The sequence below is a fragment of the Coturnix japonica genome, chromosome 2 (assembly GCF_054131305.1).
Source record: "Coturnix japonica strain WE chromosome 2, WE-NBRP24, whole genome shotgun sequence".
NCBI lineage: Eukaryota > Metazoa > Chordata > Aves > Galliformes > Phasianidae > Coturnix > Coturnix japonica.
The window spans coordinates 95,958,427-95,975,990 of NC_140664.1; the positions used below are offsets into that span (position 1 = coordinate 95,958,427).

General features: G+C 36.2%; 1 protein-coding gene across 3 annotated transcripts in view; it reads right to left on the reverse strand.

Moving 5' to 3' along the window:
- ANKS6 (ankyrin repeat and sterile alpha motif domain containing 6) overlaps nt 1-17,564 on the reverse strand; it is a 36,004-nt gene that overhangs the window by 10,901 nt on the left and 7,539 nt on the right. The window contains exons 3-12 of one of the 3 annotated variants that reach the window (XM_015854244.3): nt 16,905-16,949; nt 14,999-15,203; nt 13,092-13,198; nt 11,293-11,441; nt 7,613-7,817; nt 6,921-6,970; nt 5,710-5,913; nt 4,994-5,159; nt 4,163-4,344; nt 1,177-1,366 (exon numbers count right to left, since the gene is read on the reverse strand). In XM_015854244.3, coding sequence (XP_015709730.2) covers nt 1,177-1,366; nt 4,163-4,344; nt 4,994-5,159; nt 5,710-5,913; nt 6,921-6,970; nt 7,613-7,817; nt 11,293-11,441; nt 13,092-13,198; nt 14,999-15,203; nt 16,905-16,949 — 1,503 coding nt within the window. Of the gene's footprint in view, nt 1-1,176; nt 1,367-4,162; nt 4,345-4,993; nt 5,160-5,709; nt 5,914-6,920; nt 6,971-7,612; nt 7,818-11,292; nt 11,442-11,773; nt 11,897-13,091; nt 13,199-14,998; nt 15,204-16,904; nt 16,950-17,564 lie in introns of those variants that run through there. The other 2 variants (XM_015854245.3, XM_085538105.1) reach the window with 2 other exon arrangements.

The following is a 17,564-nucleotide window of genomic DNA, read 5'->3' on the forward strand; positions in this document are numbered from 1 at the left end:
ACTGCTGGGCCTCTGAGACATTACTGATGAATGATTAACTCACAATAAGAGAAGGCCTTGAATGAAAGGACCACTCAAGTATGAAAGCTTACAAGCACAGTGAACCCAGAACTACTAGAGCTTCTGACAGCCTGTACCACTGCTACACAAGAAACTTGCTGTATCATAGCATCAGTGGTGCTGTCATAAAGCTCTGCTTCTCAAGGTGAGATCATAACAGCTGAAGTTTGGGGAATTCCTCTTCTTTTCCAAGAATAAGTTATTGTCCTCTCTCTATATTTCTAACCTGACAACATTTTTGTTATCAAGTCATTATTATAAAATGGCACTAACTGAAGCATGAAAGGATTTTCTCCAGTAGTCAGTACAATATGTTACAGCTAGGACGTGATAAGTGGACAGAAAGTGGGTCAAATAATGCCTCCCTTTAGGGTAAACAGGGAAGTACAGTGCTAGTAGAAAGTTAGTGTAAATGAAAATAAAAATCAATCCTGACACTTTCCAAACAAACAAATAACAACTACAGCAAATATAGAACAGCTGCCTCTTGTAGAAACCAGATAAAAGTATCCACATCTCTTATTTAATAGATTTTGAGTAGTGTTATTTTTCACATTTTTTTGGAATAAAGTAGTTGATATTCTATGTCCAAATATCCTGTAGCAGGAAGACTTCTGAAAATGAAAGTTATTTAAAAAATAAATAAATTCTAAAAATAAAAGTAATTTAGACCCAAAAATTCAAGTTAAAAATAACCTCACTGGAAAAGTATGAATTGGTAGGAATCAAAGTTGTCTTTCTGTAATGATGTGTTTCACTGAGTTTATTAAAAATGTATTTTTATTCCAAATGTGGGGAGAAGTTTTCTACCCTTAGTAAATAATATTTGCCAGAAAATGGGGGAAGAAAGGACATGCCATAAAAGTGGCCTACTTACATACATGCTCTATGATAGCTTTAAGATGGTAATTATCTCCTGCAAAATGGGAGGATTATAGTTTTTGGAAGATAAACATCCACTGTTACTGCTGGAATGCAAACCTCGTAGCAGAAAACACTAAAATATTTTTTCTACATATGAAAATGTTCTCACTCTCATGCAGATAGACAACAATCCAGTACAATTATAGTTTTAAACACTATGTAGTCTTGATGTAATTACAGTGATCAACTCACCATCTTCTGTAATAGTACCACTGCTGGAACCATTGCTCTTGGCCTGTCTGTGAGAAGAAGAGAGAGAGGACTCCACATTGTGAACCTTAGGAGATGGAGAGGGTGATGGGGAAGGTGTGAGAGTTGGCGATGTGCTTTTAGATGTAGATGAAGTCCCAGATGGAGGTCTTTTGTTCATCTCTGTTTTTTGCTGTAATTAATAACATAATTATTTCAGGGGGGGAAAAAAAGTCTTTACTGATAGATGGTACTTCAGAATTATTTATGATTCATAGAATCATTCTGCAGAGCATGTAGACACAAGTGGATGTATCTGTTTGATTCATACTGCAACAATTTGAGTAATACTGATTTATCCAAGGTGAGAGTCTCTCAAATTCATGAAGGAAAATACAGGAAAATTATTTTTCATAAAGCAGTTATCTACATAACATTGTAATTAGTCTGCATATAAAAGGTGACATTTTGACTCAGGTCAACATAACACAGGTCTTTTTTATTCTGGGTTTTAATGAAATAAATAAATCCTTAATTAAAGCTTCTCGGAGCATATCAGATGCTATTTTAAATTAACATTTCATTTAACCTGTAGCAAGCGTAAACCAAATTGCAGGTATATTAAAAACCCTTGCTTTGCTGGAGTGAAAGTTTGCAGTCAATCATCAAACTTGATTATTACCTAGCCCCAAATTTCTCTCTCTCTAGCCTATTATTTGACATTTGTAGAATGCTCTTCTTTTGGTGTATTGTCTGCACTTATACAAATTACATCACCCTGTAAATTATAATTAAGCTTTTTGTTTTCTTTCTTTAAGGCCTGTACATTTTCTCCTCTCACGGACAGCATCTGCAAATTGATCAGTGTAACTTCACGGCACTTTAAAGATCAATTACAAATTGACAATATAATCTTAATGGGAGGACACAACAGTTTCCAAAATGGTTACAGACAGTACATTTTCAGTACTTATTCTGCTTATTACAACAAAGTGGGCTGCTTAAGGTCTTGCAGCCAGCATGGATAACTGTAATTGAGTATTCCTAGAAGACACTGCTGTCCAGAAAATAATCCCAGAAATAATATGTGAAAATCTATAGCAAGATACACACCAATAACATGTTTTATTATTGATGGATAAACCTAACTTCATCTAGACATCTGAGCCAAGAGCACTGAAGAGTTGTTGCCTAAGATACTAGCATAATTTCTATTTTAAAATCTTTTCAATAAAATTATGAACTGCATTCCCAGAAGATGATTTACAGTGCATTGTTACTACTTCTTTATCCCCTAACATCTTCCACTGTGAGCGTAATAATTAAACTTCTTACTGGCAGCAGCACTATAATGACAGGCCTTAAGATCAGCAGGTCAAAGCTTACAGGCACACATATTACAACTTAATAGGCTAACAAATGGAACTAGGAAAAAAAGTATGATTTTCTGGGGATATAAGCAGTTCTGAAATTATTTCCAAGACAAAAACAAGCTGAGAGCAACTGCTGACAGTTTAATTAGAAATATATTGGTCAGTCCACCTCTGAAAGAAAAAAGCATTTGGTACCTGTTCAGCAGGGGAGACTTTAAGGAGGGAAGAGGATAATAAAGTGACTTTGTCTACTAGAAAGAGACAGATCATTTATAACCTGCAGAGCAGTTATGTGGAGTAGAAGGGAAGGAAAGATTATGAGTCCATAGCTTTTGGAGTCCAGCAGAGTTATAGATTTTTAGCTCTTAATCTCAATTTTAAAACATGACTGGTAGTCCCTTCAAAATCAGGGCTGACAGATCACACAGTGACTGTTCATAGAAACTATTTTTGCAATGGTAGTTGCACGTTTTTCTTTTTCTCTGAATGCTGCCCTCTGAAATTTTCTTTATTAAATTACTAAAGAACTTCGTGAGTTCATTTAACATCAAAATTTCAATTATAAAACATGCCTATTCCTTACTGTTCCCATAGAAGACATTACAGAATGAGAGAGCAAATATAATAATTTTACATTACAGCATTATGTATGTTTCTTCAGGCAAAACTCTAAGAAGAATCTTAGGAACAGGCAAAGAAAATCAAACAAAAGAAAGAGTTGTCTGGAGACTACACAAGAAAAAATTGAGCTTTTCTCTTGGTCTGTGTACTAACAGTTGCAGAATAAAGAACTTAAGAACTAAAACTCCAAATGATGCGCTCTCTTTCTTTTTCTGTCTGAAATTTAACTTTTTTCTGTGTGAACAAACACACGTATTTCACAACAGTATATTAGATCTTCTGCAAGGGTGCTGCTCTCTAGCATGCCTCTGTGCAGAGTTTGGAGACTTTAAATCTTCATTGTTAAAAACTTTGCTTTATGCAGCCATTAGCTTCAAAGTCTACACACACAAATGGGCAGGTCATGAAGGTATAGCTATTTCAGGAAATCCACAGAAAAGTCAGCACAGATAAGATATCCAGTGCTTGTGAGCAACACTTGATTTTGGTAATGGCATCTTGATGTTTACACAGTATAAACACAACGCTTTGTGAACCAGTACCTGCATACTGTTGGGATAAGCAGATCCTGGTACCCACTATCTAATGTTCTTCATTCAGGTTGTTCATTTGAAAGGAAGCTTTCCTCACCTTCAGAGGAAAGCTTAGGAATAACTAATATGTAAAACACAAGACTCAATTACACATCAAGGATGGAAGTCATGAAAAATATGATTTCAAAATAGCAGAACATTTATACTTCAAAATCAAGTATTACATTTACTGCTTTTAAAAGAAAGTGAAATTAATAATAAAGCACAATTTTATTTCATTATTAGGTCTGATCCTTTGAGTATTTGTAATTAAAAGAAAGTTTTGTAAAGCTGTAGAGTTTCCACTGCTTTATCAATTAATTTATTTTAGGCTGCACAATCTCACACAGCTGCACTTATCAATTACTCACAACTGATACGTGATCTATCAAAATAAGTCAATTCAGAAGCAGAAAAACTTACATTCATTTGTACCTTTACTACGTGTCCATTGCCAACTGTTTGAGCACACTGCATATCAGAGAGGGTGGATGAAGGAGTTGCCTGGACTGGACTGTTGTGTTGGCTGGGCTTCTGTTCAGGTAAGCCTGCTGCTTTTCTTCTTTGGGCTGCAATCTGAGATAAAACATTGTCTGCACTTCCACCTAAGGAAAACAAACCAAAAAAAAACAACAACACACAGAGTCAAGGAGACCATCAATTTTAGAAGTCTGTTAATAATCAATTTACCTCTCTTCACCATTCACCCCCACTTCAGAACTGACTGCATAAGTAAGAGAGAACTTTAAGGTTCATATCTGTTCAGGAACTTGGTGCCAAAGGTGCCAAAAAGCAGCTATAAGAGGAGAGGAGCCAGTCTTGTTTATGCACACACACATGTTTATAGCTGACTTTCATCCTCTTTGGATACACTTCCTGTGTTGCTTCACCATATTTTCTTTACAGCTGGCAGATACAATTCAAACCACATATGTAAGCTCCACAAAATACATGCTGTAATGGACGAGTGTATATCTGATCAACCATCAGTGGATTCAATAAAACAAAAAAAGTTCTTCTGATAGAGGAGTTAGCCTATGAGACTTCTGCAACAGATGTGAAGCTTTTGCTCCATTATGTAGGCTTCCAAAGTTCACTTCTGTTTCAACACTTCATAGAAATGTTGATTGTGCAGCAAGAGGAGACTTCAGAAGAGGTTTAGTATCTTCCAACATCATTAGAAATACTGCTTTTGTTTTTTGCTTGAATCAGGTTCAAGTGACTTTTGTATTAAAAATGATAGCAGCATGGTACCTGATCTATTATGCAGTTCTCCTCCATGCCTATTAATTCCTGCAATGTTATTGGATCCACCAGAAGAATGAGGAGAATGGTTGAAATTGGTAGAATTTGAAGGAGATGCAGGTCTTCTTGCAAATGCTGGTAATTTGACTGGTCTCGTACCTTTGCTAGCAGATGTCTGGAGAAGAAAAAAAATATATTTCTTTCTTCCTTAAGCAAAATAAAAATTAAACTTCAACTGCTATTTTACATATTTTAAGTTCAGGAACGTTCAATAAAAAAGCAGAAAGATACCCAAAATATTCTTACTTTGCATATATGTGTACAGTTCCTAAAAAACTGAGAAACCTTTTTCTTCTCTCACAGGTTGCCTTCAGAACTAGAGCAGCTTCTGATCCACTAGAATGACTGTGCCTACTCTGGCAACTAATACATATGGGTGGAAGCAATAGTCTCTTTAGCAGTTTGCAGCAAATTCCTTATGGCTAGACATTTGTTCCAGTGAACATCAAACGAGACATTTTATTTCACAGAAAGCTTACACACCATTTACGTTCCTCCCATAGAGGTATGCATTCTTTCTAAAAAGCAGACCTTAAAAGGAGAAACCATTACTGAGACAGTAGGTTCAAAATGATTTCTAAACAAAGATCTGATGTGGTTCACCAGCCAGCATGCCCTGGACATAATAACACACAGAATTATTTTTACACATTTCATTTGCTTACCACATCTGAGTTCCCACTACTGTTAAAATCATGCTTGATTGCTCTCTGTGGCCAGGCAGTTCTCATCTGTTCAGCTTTGCCATCTTTGCTGATTCGTGTTCTATCAGAATTCCAAAGCTCAAAACTTGAGGGTGGTAAGAAAGGGGGTATCACTGCTTTCAATTTATCGCTAGGCAGCCTGGTAAATGGAGCACTACTTCTCAACTGAGAGAGAGAAAAAAAGAAAACAAAAATGAGATTCTTCTTAGAATGCTAGTGGGAGCTAATGATGCTGTTTCAAAGTTAAATAAAAAGACAGAGACAAATGCATTTTTAAAGAAAATTAAATGGAAATGAGACATAAAAGTACCATCTGTGGAGATGCGTAGCACATAATAACAGACAGAATCCAAGCTACATCATGGCATGAGTAAGTTCATTCACTCAGTGCAAAGAATACAGTTCACAAAGCAGCACACACTGTCCCTTTCTTCATCAGTTTTAACATGAATGTTAACAAGCAACTTCCAAATAAATAACAAACAGGATGCTTGGTAAGGCTATCTTCTCTGATCTCCTAGACAAGACACCTGGAAATACTGAACAACTGTTTGTTCCTGCTCTACATGCATCTCCAAAAAAAGAAAAAAGAATAGAGCAGCACAAGTGATACTGGCTCCCTGGAGTTCTGTCAGTGAATCCTATCAAGATTTACTCAATCTTCTTAAAAGAGGAAAAAAAAAAGATCGCCAACCAAATTTAATGACATCTCCATGGAGTAACCTGAAGGAGAGCTTGAAGGTAAAGCACAACAAAAGAATGGGATGTCTCAAACTATTTCATGGTCTACTTTATTTCTTACTTTCAGATTGCTCTGTTTCATGTCTTCCTCACAGCATACCGCTTGTCAGTGAGTAATCAGCCATTCAGCCAATCTATTTTATTAATTCACTGCTGATCATACAAAAGTAAGCATAACTCATGAAAGAAGTCAGCATTCATCAAGTGCTGTCATACTGTACTATTTGTAGTAATTTCTAGTCTATAGAACAACACATGTATCACAGCTTGTCAGTTCTGCTCTAGTGACTACCAAACAGCGATAGTTCTCTTTGTAATGGTTACTTGGATAGCATGTAAAAAAACCACAAAACACAGCGAAAGCAAAACAAACAAGCAATAAAACACAAGGAAATACTAACTGCCTTATCTTCTGAACATACTCAACATACCATGGTTGTCAATAATTCATCGTCCTTCCCTCCTTTTGCAGTGTTTACACCTGAAAAATACATAAATGAAACTTGATTGTCTGCATGCCCGTGCTTTTTAGTCTAAATGACAGCTTTTGTTTGCACAGCACTATAGAATCACTATGGTTCAAAAAGATTTCTAAGATCAGCTAGTACAACCATTCTGAAACATTCAGCAGCTGTAACCTCAGGAAGCACAGAAAATTACATTTTCCACTGATGCCTCATATACCTAAATTAAAGCTAAGTCAATAATCTTTCCTCACATTACAAACTGTGGGGCCTTTTCATAGAGATCTGTACAATTTCAGTAAGTGTTCTTTATAATTTGGGCTTTTCTGAACTTTTTTTTTTCTCAGATTTCTTTTAAACAAACTGATTTAACAGTAACAGTAACAATTCTTGAGTGAACTGTCCATTCCTGACAAAGCTAAGGGTTCCTGCTACAAAGTAGTACTATTGTTACTGTAGCATTTCCATGCTGAAACAAGGCTGCCCACAACATTCAGCACCAACAGCAAGGAGTACAAATGTATCTCTTTCTATACCATACAGATAGAATTTGTGACCTTCCAGCTACACGAACCTAAAAAAGTTAGTACTTAAACTGGAAATACTATCATCTTGATTATCCCGTAAAAGCTATCTTTCAACTCCAGCTTTATCATTACCCGTGTTATTTGTGACCCAGGCCATAGGAGCATCAGTAGTTCCAGAAGAGTCTGTGTCACCCTGTGCAACTGCTCTCATGGTGGAATTTAATGAAGATTCAGGTTCATCAGGAAAAGGCCCAAACTGATTGGAAGAAAAGCCATGGCGCAATGTCTGAGTCAACTTCAGCTTGCGGAACCGATTGGACATCCTACTCCACCAAGACTAGATTGAGAAGGAAAATGAACAATTTAGTTCCAACTAAAATAAAAACATGAGGAAAAAAAATGTACAATTAGGTAATCTTTACTTCAATGACATAGAAGTTCCAGAGAGAAACTACAAAAGTAATGTCAAAGTGACCTGCAAATATCAACCGAAACCTTCTTCATCAGGCATAGGTAAGAATAATCTTTCTCCTTACTCTTCATTTGGAAAATAGCTTACAATAATTTTCCACACTAACTGGAAGGATGAAGTAGAAAACAGTATTATGTTAATTTGAGCCAGAACACTTTACAGCTACATGGCATATACTTAACCTGACAATAAACTTTCAACTACATCATCCATTCCTACGCTCTATGGCATCAATGAACTGGAATGCATTTTTTTTATTTTTTTTTTCACTTTTAGAATCATACATAGAAATTTAGAAATTACTGGAGCTGCATGAAAGCCTCTCCTTCCGACTTTGAAAATTAGTGGCAAATCAAAAGAGTTTGACAGTATGACTGTCAAAATCAAGATTCATAATAGATCTAGTGCTGCTGTACAGGTAACTTTAACACTCCCAGACTGGGCAGCAACTATAGTCTGCAAAAGAGCAAGGCAAGGAAATAAAGCAATACTGAAAACAATACTGTTTAAGGACTACTTCACCTGTAGCCTCTACCTATGTAGGTATCATATATACAGACACAGTCTGAACTATTCTCGAAACAGAATTTAACCAAACAGATTACAGATTCTGTATTTTTACAGATGGATGATGCAAGATGGTTCCAGTATGTAAGACGGTTCCTCTGTTACATTTCTCTAGACTACACAGGACTTACAGTCTATATCAAGAAGACCCACACAGTTTGTATTAAACTTCATGGGGCTCAGAGGCAAATAAGTGAAGATTTTAAAGATGGTCTGATTAGTTCTTATTAGAGCCTCTTCTTTACTTTCTCGAACACTTAAAAAATTTAGACATTTAAATATTATAATTCTTTGTCGAGACTGCTTTATGTGATGTGCAGTCCAGACACGTACTTTTGTAGATTACTCTTTATACTTAGCCATTACTCTCACCATATATATCCCTCTCTTTCTCTGGCCTCCAATAATTTTCAACTGCTTATTGATATAACTCTTCCCAACTGTCATAGCATAGAAATAAGCAATATAAGCTGAAAACTTATTGCCCATAAATCAATCTCTCTAGCAAACAATCATTAAGATGATTTTAAAATCTGCACAGACTACTAGTTATAGATAGAGTACTCAGACCTTTGTATCTCTTTGGAGCCATAACTAATAAAGATTTACATTACTTTCAGCATCAAAGACCTGAGGGAAAAAGACAAAAGAGATAAATGGTTCTGAGAAAGAAATGAAAACCAGAGTTCAGCATTTATTCACTTGCCAAAAGGAATACAAAGGGTGGAAAAATTCTTGCAGTTCTAATGTGGAGAACAGTGAGTTTACAAAAGGGAATGCTTGTATAATGTGGTTTGCTTGTAATGGGATCAGACTAGCTTCAATAAGCAAAAAGATCACATGGAATTTCCTCTCATATTTGCTACTCTTTACAGTGCTTCTGATTTAACATATGCTTTCACCACAAAGTCCCCTGAAATGAATTAAGTACAGCCACTACATTACAGAACACCTGCACTGCTCTCTGTCAAGAAAGGAATTCTAGCAGAGAGGTTCATTTGTCTTCTGGGTTTAGAGTACACTCATCAGAGCTCTGGAGTCCTCAGTGTGATGCTGCAGAAGGTTGTGTCCTGTCCATAAACCTTTTGCCTCACAGACATACAGAAACTGGAATAAAGGTTTTTAAACTAGTCTGAAAAAAGCCAAGTAACAAAAATGTATTGATGGTTGAAAATAGCGTCTGTCAAAAGTCCAAAATCTAGTAGCAATGTGAGAATGCACTGTTATCAAAGAACAGAAAACGTTGCTGACACTTCAGAAATACCTAAAATATTTATACCAATATTAGAAAGTTAGCATGGGTTTGTCAGAAATAAATTACACCAAATTTATCTTTCTCTTTGTCAGGATAACTGGTTTAAGTGGGTTGAAGGGAGAAGAAGATTTGACACAGCTGGACTTTAATAAAGCTCATCACTATCCAACATACCACTCTCTAAACAAACAAGGGAAATATGCTTCTAATAAAAGTAATACAGAGAAAAGACATACTAAGAAACAAACTGGCAACAATTTACTCTCAGACTAGGAGGAAATATTTAGTAGAATGAAACACGAGTTTGGAAATATTCATTAATAAAACCAATGATGAAACAGAATTTCATGAATTTTTTTTTCATCACAGTGAGAGAAAGGAGACCAGAAACTTTGTCAAGGAAGCTCCTGTCATACTCATTTGGTCTCTTTACATAAAAGCAAATGGGCCCCTGAAGTTCCCTCTCATTCTTCCATTTCCTGTGATTCAGAAGATTCCACGTTTTGCCACTTGCACTGACCTAGATAGAAAATTTATGTTTTGGTTGAGTCACCATAAATACCTAACTGAAACCTTCTGGTTAATTTGTTTTACAGTCCTGGCTCCATACAGAGAAGTTGTCAACATGGAAGAACAACTGTCGTAAAAGACAGATCCTCACTTAGGCATTCTCCTTGCACATCCAAAGCAAGATGAGTTGATGACCACCCCAGCAACTCCAAGAATGTCATTTTTACTCTCTGAACATTATAAGAAGAATAAGATGTGGAAAATACAATCAGACAGAATAGTTAATAACGTATTATAAGCAAGAGGGAGTAAATGTTCCCTCCTAGAAGCTTGCTGATTCATGATGACTCTAAACCCCTTCTTTTTATTATTCTTACATTTAGATGACAGAGACAGTCTCTCAGTCTCTTTGGCTGTCCCGCACATAATCACAGAATTTTTGAGTACATGACCTGAATTTCTATTTCCTTTCTACATCATCTTTCTTCCTTCTAGTGTCAACTATAAAAGCAAAATATAAAGAACTACTGTTGCTATTTCTACCAGAGCAAATACAGAAATAAGCAGCTTAGCAGTGTTAGAAGACAGGAAAAAAAATAAAAAATCCAATAACACAGCCACTCCCATTTCAAAGAAAAGAAGATCAGTTGCGAGCACAAGAAAAGTCTATGAAAATTAGATTAATTTTGCATGATTTGAAACTAGGATCATAACAGAAATTCAGTTCCAAACTAATGAACATAGTACCTTCCACTATTTAATTATCACTTCTATTTCTAGGCACTGAAATGTGCTTTGATGCTTCTTATCTAAAAGTCTTCTCTTTCCCTTATTACCTGAGGAGAAATAAAGCTGGACACATACCACATTTAATAAAACTGATTAACACTGTCAATCAGAAATTTAGAAAGGCAAAGATCCCCGCAACTAGTTACACATTTGATATAATCTGCTTCTCTGAAATGACCCCCTCTGCCTCACACATGAAGGATGAATAAACACATTTACCTTTAGACCTCCTTTGTCATCTGGCAGCATTGGAACATTTAAGGATTGCCTACTTCTGGAAGAAGGCAAAGATGATCTGCTGTTCAGCTTATTCTTGTCTTTGTCTACTTGCATGCATGCTGATGCGAGTAACCGTACAAGTTCTGTGTCTAAAAGAAAGAAATTAAGATACTTTTTTATTCTATTTTTCTTTGCCAAATCACAACTGATAATGCTGATTTTTTTGTAATTCCCACTGAAGATTAATAACAAATCTAAAACTCTTAATGCAGATAAGTACTGACATCTTTGTTTCTTGTCCTGCTTCCCACCCCTAAACCCCACACACTGGGATGTAGTCTTACCATCACCTTCCTAAAGATATTTAGCAGTATAAATAAGAACATGATTCAATTGGAATCAGTGGTTGTGACCAACTGAACTGCCTGCTCTAATATTCTGCATAGGTTATGAACAGCACTGTGGTGCACCCTTTTCTCACCTGACACAGAAGAGAAGCAGAGAAAAATGAATATTCTTTCTTCAAGTGCAGGTTGCAGAAAAGAAGCTTGAAATTAAATCCCAGAGAGAAAGGAGATGTTCAGCCTGGACAATCAAGGGACTGAAAAGACATGGTAAGCAAAAAAAAAAAAAAAAAAAAAAAAAAAAGAGGAGGAGGAAAAAAGTAAGAAAAAAGGAAAAGAGGAGGCAGAAAAAAAAGAACAAACATGAAATGAGGACAGGAAAGCAAAAAAATATTCTGTAAAACTGTATTTTACAAAGAAATAAGGAAAGACTTTCAGAAGGGCAGATAGAACTGACCTATATATTTCTCTTTCTGAACAGGTAACACAATCATAGAATCACAGAATCACCAAGGTTGGTAAAGACCTACAAGATCATCCAGTCCAACCATCCACCCATCACCAATAGTTCTCACTAGACCACATCCCTCAACACAACGTCCAAACATTCCTTGAACACCTCCAGGGATGGTGACTCCACCACTTCCCTTGGCAGTCCATTCCACTGCCTGACCACTCTTTCAGAGAAGTAGAATTTCCTAATGTCCAGCCTGAACCTCCCCTATTTAGTCCTACAAGAAGTTAATCATACGAAAAATATATTCACTGTTTTCTAAAATTTCGTATTATTAGTTATCAACTTTAAAAACACTAATTTCCTTAGCAGTTTGGATTTTCTATTTTGGAGAAAGCAATCCAAGTACCTAGTAAGGTCAACAATAAAGTCCCAAATTAGCTGGACTAAACAAACTACAATAAAATCTAATTGAGGTCTCTCCAAAGCATGTTGCCTTTTTCTAAAGTGCTCCTATGGCTAACAATTTGAAGACTAACACGTGACTTTTCTTGTTTTTTAGAGATCTAGTGGGAACTTCAGCCAGTTCCTTAGTCTTGTTCTGATTGCACTCTTTTTGTCCTGTCCCTATACTACTGCTTACTCAGTGGAGACTTCTAGCTCCAGTTCCTACTTCAGTGCTATTAAGACACTACAGAACACACGAGCCACTACAATTAAGTAACACTGAACAGGGTCTGATGACAAAAACACCATTTTTTGGAGCACCTTCAAAAACAAAAACAAGAGGAACAAACTCACTTTGCCCACATGGTTATTTATCCATCTGAACAATTAATTCAGAAAACATATTTTTCAGACAGTATCTTTACTTGGTCCAGTGTAGCATGAACCTCAGCCAATCATCTGTAGGAACTTTAGTGTAATTTCCAGATTTTAAGAGTTTATCTGTTTCTGTTGCAATTATAAAGGCTTCCTCTGTGGTCTCTAAAATAGCATACCTGGGTCATTCAGCAGCATTATCAAGTCAAAAGCAGTGTATCCATTTTTCGCACGAAGATTGACATCGGCTCCTTGGTTTAACAAATACTTTACAACTTCTTTGTTTCTTCAAGGGAGAGAAAAAAAAATAAAAACACATTGCTTATATGAGGGAAAGAGATGAAGAGAGAAGACCAGCGCTTCATTTCCATTCTTTTATATCATTTCTCCTCATTTACTGATCAGTTTTACCTTTGCAATAGCTAAACAAGCATAACATTTGTCCACAACTTAGTCAAAAGCTGCCATGATTCTTTTGTTACACACTTTTTACTTACTACAAACCACACTATCTGGCATGCAGAAAGTCTGCCTTAAAAAAAACTAATTTAAATAGTCAGTTTCTTAAGCTGCCCTTTGGAAATAATCCTGAAAGTTGTTGCCAATTTCCCAGTGAAATTTCAGGCAAAATGCTGGTGGAAAAACAAAAGTCAGTCCAGAAGTTACTATACAACATTATTAATAATTAAAAACAACTTTATATTCATAACAGGTTAGAAATTGCATATAATAAAAGCCACAGTGACTAAAAATATTTTTGAACTCCAGTCTTCACTTAGATATTTCCTTTGTGTGTCTAGAATTTCCTTCATGTGTCTAGAATGCACACAAAGATCAGCAATAACAGATAATACAAACACCTTCTAGCAAAAGCTTATAAAAGCAAGTTGCATAAGAGGACTCAGAATTAAACCCCCGTCACATATTCCTGAAAAAGTAAGCAGGACTTGCCTTGTAAATTAAAACCAATACTGTACTACAGCCTACAAAACAAGTCAGCAGACTGCAAAGCTATGGAAAACATATTCAGTACAAAATTCCTTGAAACTGACCTTGTATAAAAACGGTCACGCACAACCAACTCAAAAGAACAATGTTCTTAAGCAGCAATACATGGCCACCAACTCTACCACAGAAGCTGACAAACAGATCTTAGCATCTCTACTTCATAGCACTACTCCTATCTGAAGACACACCAAATAAAATCAGCCAAAAATGAAGAACAAATGTTCTTCCTGTCTTCTAACAAAAACTCTTCATATCCACAACGTAGTTCCTCAGCATTCCTCCCTTTTCTCCATAAAAATGTGTTCTCCTGCTTTCCCATTCTGCACCTTCAGAGCACACTGAGTTACTCAATCCTTCAGAGTTCTTGGCTCACATAGCCCTTGTTTGCAGAGATGACCCCACCAACTACTACTGCTCCTAACAAGGGGTAGCAGACTTTCTTTTGAGTATAAGGATTTCCAGTCCTTGTTTTCACAGACAAGAGGAGTACCTGAATACAGGAGACTCCTGCATTTAAATATTGTCAACTGTAGGACCAAGATTACATGTGACGTACCCAACCTAACTCCTGGGTTTTGACAAACAGCTTTAGAGAAAACAAGTAAGTTTTCTAGTAAACACATTTTGGAGAAGTTAATGAAAACTTCTGAAGAGGGGAACTTTAAGAATGGATTTAGGACCAGTAAACAGGGCACAGACCAAGGTGACTGCCTTGAGTTTCATAACTTGGGGTAGGCTTACAATCCTGCGTGCAGGTGATACTATTTTAACAAAAGCTGAAGGCTGGAAGTTGAAATGTCCAGCAAAAGTCCCAGTGCTTGCCTGTAGTATTATGTTCCCAGTGCTTACAGAGGAAGATTTCGAATGTGCCACCCATTTCTTGAATACAAACACATTCAGGTGTGCTCTGAAAAGCTTAATGCACTCTAAGGGTCTTAGAAAGCTGACGCTACAAGCCTCTAAAACTCTAGAAAGAGCTCTCTGCTTCTAGGATCAATACCATTTTATTTTATTTTTTTTTCTATCTAGATGTAAGAAGATGGAAATTGCTGTTAGACCCTGAAAGCACTTAACTTACCCATGGTATGTGGCCTGCATTAGTGCTGTCCAACCATGAACATTATCCTGTTTGTCAACATCAGCATTTTTCTCAACAAGGAGCTGGACAAGGGGCAGCTGTCCAGTTACAGCTGCAATCATTAGTGGAGATGCGCCATCAACATTGGTAATATTGACTTGACTTGAGTCTTCATCAACTATCTCTTTAACCAGCTGAAAGTTGCCTGCAAGATAGAGATAAAAAATAATTTGCACATCAGCAATAAAGAACTTATCAGACAGTAGATTATTTAGATTTACTGACATTGGCCTACATTAACTGGAAACAATAACTAAGCCATAGAGGCTGTATAAACCACAGTACATCTAATGTGAAGACAGAGGTAGGTAACTTTTCCATAAAATTGTCCTATGATGACGTACAAGAAATAGCAGTGATGCTGAGTTGTTCAGCAGGACTAAGATCCCTGTTCCATTTCCACACAGAGAAATCACAGAAAGCCACAATTTTAGAATCAAAAAATAGAATGGCACTCTGAAAGGTGTTGGAAGTCAACCATGACAAGTAAGAAGAACAACATCCAGTATCAAACTGACCCATTACTCCTTCCACAAAGGCGGTTCTCTCTTTCTAAAAACCACTGCTGATGAGAAGCCACAGCCTCTTAGGAAAAGAGTCTATTCAAGTGCTCAACTTTATTGTATCCAGAAAGGAATATTTTTTTTTAAACTCTGGTTCTGATATTTAAATTAAATCTCCATTCGTCCCTACTCATTCATCAAGAGTAATGCATTATTCCTGTCATCTTTTTAAAAAGTAAATCTAATGTTCATTTTTCCACATAAAAGAGGCCAGTAGTCACCAAGATTACATAGAACTGTGCAAAATATGGGTAGTATTTTTTTGTCTAAATCTTAATAAAGAGAAGAACAAGCATTTTTTAAAAATGTATGAGGTACTCAGGGGCATCTTCTGAAGAGAGTTTAAATTCACCCAGCTCCCTTACTTTTTTGATGTTGTATGGCAGACAAAAGCACAGAAGAAGCTAAAAAGAAAATAAGATCTCTGACTGACTAAGTACCATTGCAGGAATAGATGCAAAAAGAAATGAATCCTCAACTGCTGTGCAGATGAAAATATTTTCACATATTAAAACAAACAAACAAACAAATATGTTGCTTCAGGGCATGGATTTCCCTCAACAGAATCACTGATGTCAGTACTTTCCTTGGGAAGATCATCAGAACTCCAGGTAAACACCTGACCATATGGGTCACAGGTGCTCATGAGACTCTTTTTATGTTTTCAGTGGATATAAGATTCAATTTCTTAAGATTTAATATTCTTCCCATATTCAAAAAGATAAGTAGGTAACTAGGAAGCGGTTAGCCAGTCACCAGGAGCACAACCCATCACAATCTGGATCAAATTTAAATCAACAAGATGGCTCTGGCTTTTTCTGTTTGCCACAAGATAGATTCATCAATGGTGCGCTCATGAAATTCACTCTTCATCATGAGAGAATAGACAAGATCTGAAGCACTTTTTCATCAAAGCAACTTTTAATAGCAATTACAATGCTCACATAAGGAGTAGAGGCCAGAATACCTGTTGCAAAAATTAGCAAATCTGTTTTTCATACTTTACGTTTACAGGAAAAAAATGTCATAATAAAGGTAGCATAGTCTTGGAAAACACTAAATCACACCACTGTGGCACAAAGGGCATGACCAGGATCTCGTACATATTTTCTCACATTGGAATGTGAAGAAAAATAAATACAAACCAGAAACAAATGCATTTTTTAAAATGAAACAGAAGAAAGCAGTCGTGAAAACGGAACACGTTTCAGTTTCCCATGTTAGCAAACAAGCATGCTGAGTGGTTACAGGAATCAGACATTAGAAATATCCTGCCAGCTTACCCAATTTCAAAGCATGAAAGACATCAGGTTGCCTCTTCTCTGTATCTGAAAAGCACAAATATTTCTATTAACAATAATTTAAAATGCAAAAAAATGTTGTAAAAAAATTAAAGCAAAAACATTTTAGAAGATGAATACTGCACAATTATACTATTAAATGAATCTGCACATACATTTTATAAGAACAAAGAATGCATAGATAACTTCTATTCCCTTGGTAATAATGGCTTACCTGTATGGTTCTCTGTGTAGGGATAAGGCTACGCAGTGTTAGTACCGTAGCACTGGTACTGTCTTTTTTGCCTTTCAACTTCCATTCTGCATCAGGAAATTAGGAAATTTCTGTATTTCCTTCCTGGAAGACTTAAGTATCAATTAAGAAACCACAGTATGCTTCTGTGGTCAGGTGACTGTATGACAGTAAATACTCAAATACTAGTGGATTGTTTTGGAAGGTGATTCAAAAGGAGTTTTGTAAGATGACCCATTTTCTTTTTTACTTTGTCTCAAGTACTGACAGGTTAACTTGTGGAGGTCACAAAAATAATAATGATTATCAAATGCTATTTGCACATTAACAGAAATTCGTCACTCCTAGATCATCATGACCTTAAAAACAACTGTAATTATTACAGTTTTAATACTTTGAGTGAAGAATGT